The 3,476-nt window shown below is 33.5% G+C and overlaps 1 protein-coding gene across 5 annotated transcripts in view; it reads right to left on the reverse strand.

Moving 5' to 3' along the window:
* The window catches only part of LOC102681449 (nuclear factor of activated T-cells 5-like), a 54,596-nt gene that overhangs the window by 8,564 nt on the left and 42,556 nt on the right, over window positions 1-3,476 (reverse strand). For all 5 annotated transcript variants that reach the window (XM_031509715.1, XM_031509714.1, XM_031509713.1 and 2 more), the window contains exon 2: window positions 772-1,055. In XM_031509715.1, coding sequence (XP_031365575.1) covers window positions 772-875 — 104 coding nt within the window. In that variant the 5' untranslated portion in view covers window positions 876-1,055. The remainder of the gene's footprint in view (window positions 1-771; window positions 1,056-3,476) is intronic.

Genomic DNA, 3,476 nt, shown 5'->3' on the forward strand with positions numbered 1-3,476 from the left:
AAAATACATCATATACTTTGAAATCAAACCCAAATAAAAGATTGATAAATGTTCCAGAAAAATGTGCTTGAAAGATATCAAGTATATTTGCAAATCATGTTTTAAAATAGATTTAGCAAAAAAGAGACAGATGACTGGTCTCATGACTAGATTAAAAGTTGTTTATTAATATTTTATGATGCATAATACTGTTAATGTTAATTTAGATCAACATTGTTTCCGTTTTGATAAAGAGTCATAAAACACGTACATCCTTCTAAACCATGGTAAACAAATATTAATTTTTTATCATGAATCTCTGAGCACCCTATCTTCCTTCTGAAACTAACCTTACCTTTTTCATATTTTTCATTCGTGCATTATCAATTTAATCCTCGAATACATTATCTAAACTCATTTAACGCAAATAAAATTTAACTTCAAAATCGTATAAATTTTTTTAACCAAAACCAATTTAAACTTACAGAGGACTGTAATTAATCCTTGAGTACCACATCATATATTTCTTCCAATAATTTCACGTCAATTCAATATTTAAATTTTAAGTATTAGTATTATTGCCAACCAAAAATATAAAGAATCCAAAGCAATTTTACTCTCTTCTCTTCCATGAAGAGAATTAAAATACAATAGAGAAAATATAGAAATGGATATTCGATTGTCGACAAAAAGATGAAAGCGTAATAAAAATTCCAAGCGAACAAAAGGATGATTTCGAACCTGTCCAATCGCGATTCGCACATTTCTATTACCATATCATACTTTACTAACGTTTGCGTTGGTGAGGTGTTGATGACGGTCCTCGAAACCGAGCCCGGAATCGTTCGAGTTATCGCAACTGTCTTGTGCCGAATTGGCCCTCGCCCCGTGCTCATCCGAGTTTCGTAAGGATCCCAGAGGTATCCTCGGCTGTGGCTGTAACTGGGTTTGCTGCTGCTGCTGGCGTTGCTGATGGCTTATTCTCCTAGAGGCAGAATGCGCACGGTTGCTCGACGTGACGGTGCTTCTTTGAACCGATCCTGTCACCGCTGACAACCTTTCTCCTGCATTGTAACCTGAAATCAAAATAAAATTGTCAGTACATATATATTTATATATCGTGAAATTTAGATTGTTCAATCGTTTTGGAAATGGAATGGTGTTATCCTATTTTCTATTTTCTTAAGGATTGAATCATTCGTTGTCTTAGTCAGTAGTTGTCCCAAGACCCTTGATTCATATTTTCCTAGGTAATCTTTTGAACTTCACTGTTATCTTAATCGTTTCTGAAGATCGTCCGTGATAAAGAATTTTAATCTGGTTAAAAAGCCAAAAATAGTTCTGTTATTCAATCTGTAAATTTTTGAAAAATTTTTGATAAATTACATCGAAGATAATGATTTTACTAAGGTTAAATTTGAATAGGAAAAGGCACAAATTTAACGTGAAAAGTTATTTTGGCGATTTTTAAGGAACTGCAACACGAATCTTTGTGAGTTTAAATCAAGCAATTTCACTCTGTTATTTCATTCTGTCATACATAATGATTTATAAAATATGAAGCGTTAATGAAACGACGATCAAAAATTTTACGAATACGGCAAGAATGAAAACAAGTCGATCGACAATGAATCGACACCTCGAACTGTTTCGAATAAATAATTTAATTTGAACGACCGTTTAAGATTCTTCGACGATCTTATTCATAGCGTTGCACAATTTCTGGCCCAAAGCGTTTGAAAAAGGACGAGTGTGGATAATTGCGAGGACAGATCGATAGAGCGAGCGAATAATATAATTTCTAAAGTGCAGGCGAGAGATAATACATTATTAAAATTTTACAGTAATACGCTATATAATTCACATATGTTTTTAATAAAGAGATTGCAAACAGAATCGATAAATTTGAAATTTATTAGAAATATAAAAATATAAAATTACGAACTGGACTTTAACACTGTGTATAATGATTAATTTTATTTGATTTTTGAAATTGGAACTATAGACGAAAACGTCATTTTATTTTATGAAAGAAACAGAAAAAAAGCTCCTTTTGTTATAGTTATTTTAAACTTTTCGCTGATAAATATAGCAAATATGATGCATTGATAAATTGTAAAAAGATATAAATTTTTAATCTCACCTAAGATTAAGACATCTACAGTATACCAATTGTCGATGATGTAAGGCACCAAAATAGGCAAATAATATATCTCAATTTTTCAAAATTAAATTTTTAATTACTTTTTAAATGATATTTTATAGCCGAAAGCACTTAGTTCGTGTTTAATTGAAAAAAGAATCATCTAACATTATTGACGTCTTCAGACGGCTTGTGAAGAGGACTGTAAACAAATATTCTGTCCAGTAAAAACAAACTTAGGAGTATCGCGTAAATTTCTCTCTTTTTTTCCAGCGTATAAAGTAATCGCATTCCGGTTAACGACAGACGAGAAACTCGGTTAGACGAGGAACATTTAACCGCGATGAAACCGCTCGTGATTTTCATTTTTCCATGGCGGCCGATACACACGGCTCAGACATCGAACCGTACAAAGTCCGAGATCGATGATTGTGCCCTCTTCGTAGCCGGGGTAAAACGACGAGTTTATCTCCCGACGATTAACCAACGGAACGCGCCGCCGATCAACAAACGGAACGGAACAATACCCGCGTATCGAGGATTGATTTTTACTTACTTTTTATTTATTCCCTTTCATTCCTTCTTGCTTGCCTTCTCATTTATTTTTATTACAACGATAAAATACGCTTCGAGACGAGAGTTTTCTGCCGATTTTGAAAAAAAGTTTTTAAAACTTTAACATTTGCCATTGGAGGATATATTGGATATATTGGATATATTGAATATACGAAGATTTTGAATTAAAATTTCGCGACGCTCTCTGAAATGTTATTTAGAATTTCTTGATACGAAAAGTTTAGAATTAAATATTATTTTAACAATTATTATTATTCGTCACATCGAAACTAATATTTTCACAACGCTCCACCGATAAAATTTCGCTATACACAGCACAATATACTGAATACAAATCAATCAATTTATTCCTAATCGTTATAAATAAATCATCCTCGCCTTTTTTCATTCGAAAGAAAATTTAACCGAATTCAACAATAACGCGGCATCCATTTAATACAAGCTTAATATAACAATTAATAATAACAAAAATTATTCTTCCTCGCTTTATTCGCGAGGAATCCACGAGATAGAGTCAACCTCGAGAACGAAGATAAACACGGAAAAATGCATTGGAACTGGTGAAAGAGAGATTCGGAAAAGGAAATATCGAGAAACTAACAGAGAGGAAAAGAGAGAGAGAGAGAGACATGGAAACGGAACACGTAGAAGCGAGAAGGAGGAATGGCGAGAGAGAGAGAGAGTGATATCGGTGTCTATCTATAGAAGCTCGACTACTGGATGGGATAATTGCGTGGGGGGTGAAGTTGCAATCGCACATGCAACTGGTGGTGAGGGG

The sequence above is a fragment of the Apis dorsata genome, unplaced genomic scaffold, assembly GCF_000469605.1.
Source record: "Apis dorsata unplaced genomic scaffold, Apis dorsata 1.3 scaffold_169, whole genome shotgun sequence".
Lineage (NCBI taxonomy): Eukaryota > Metazoa > Arthropoda > Insecta > Hymenoptera > Apidae > Apis > Apis dorsata.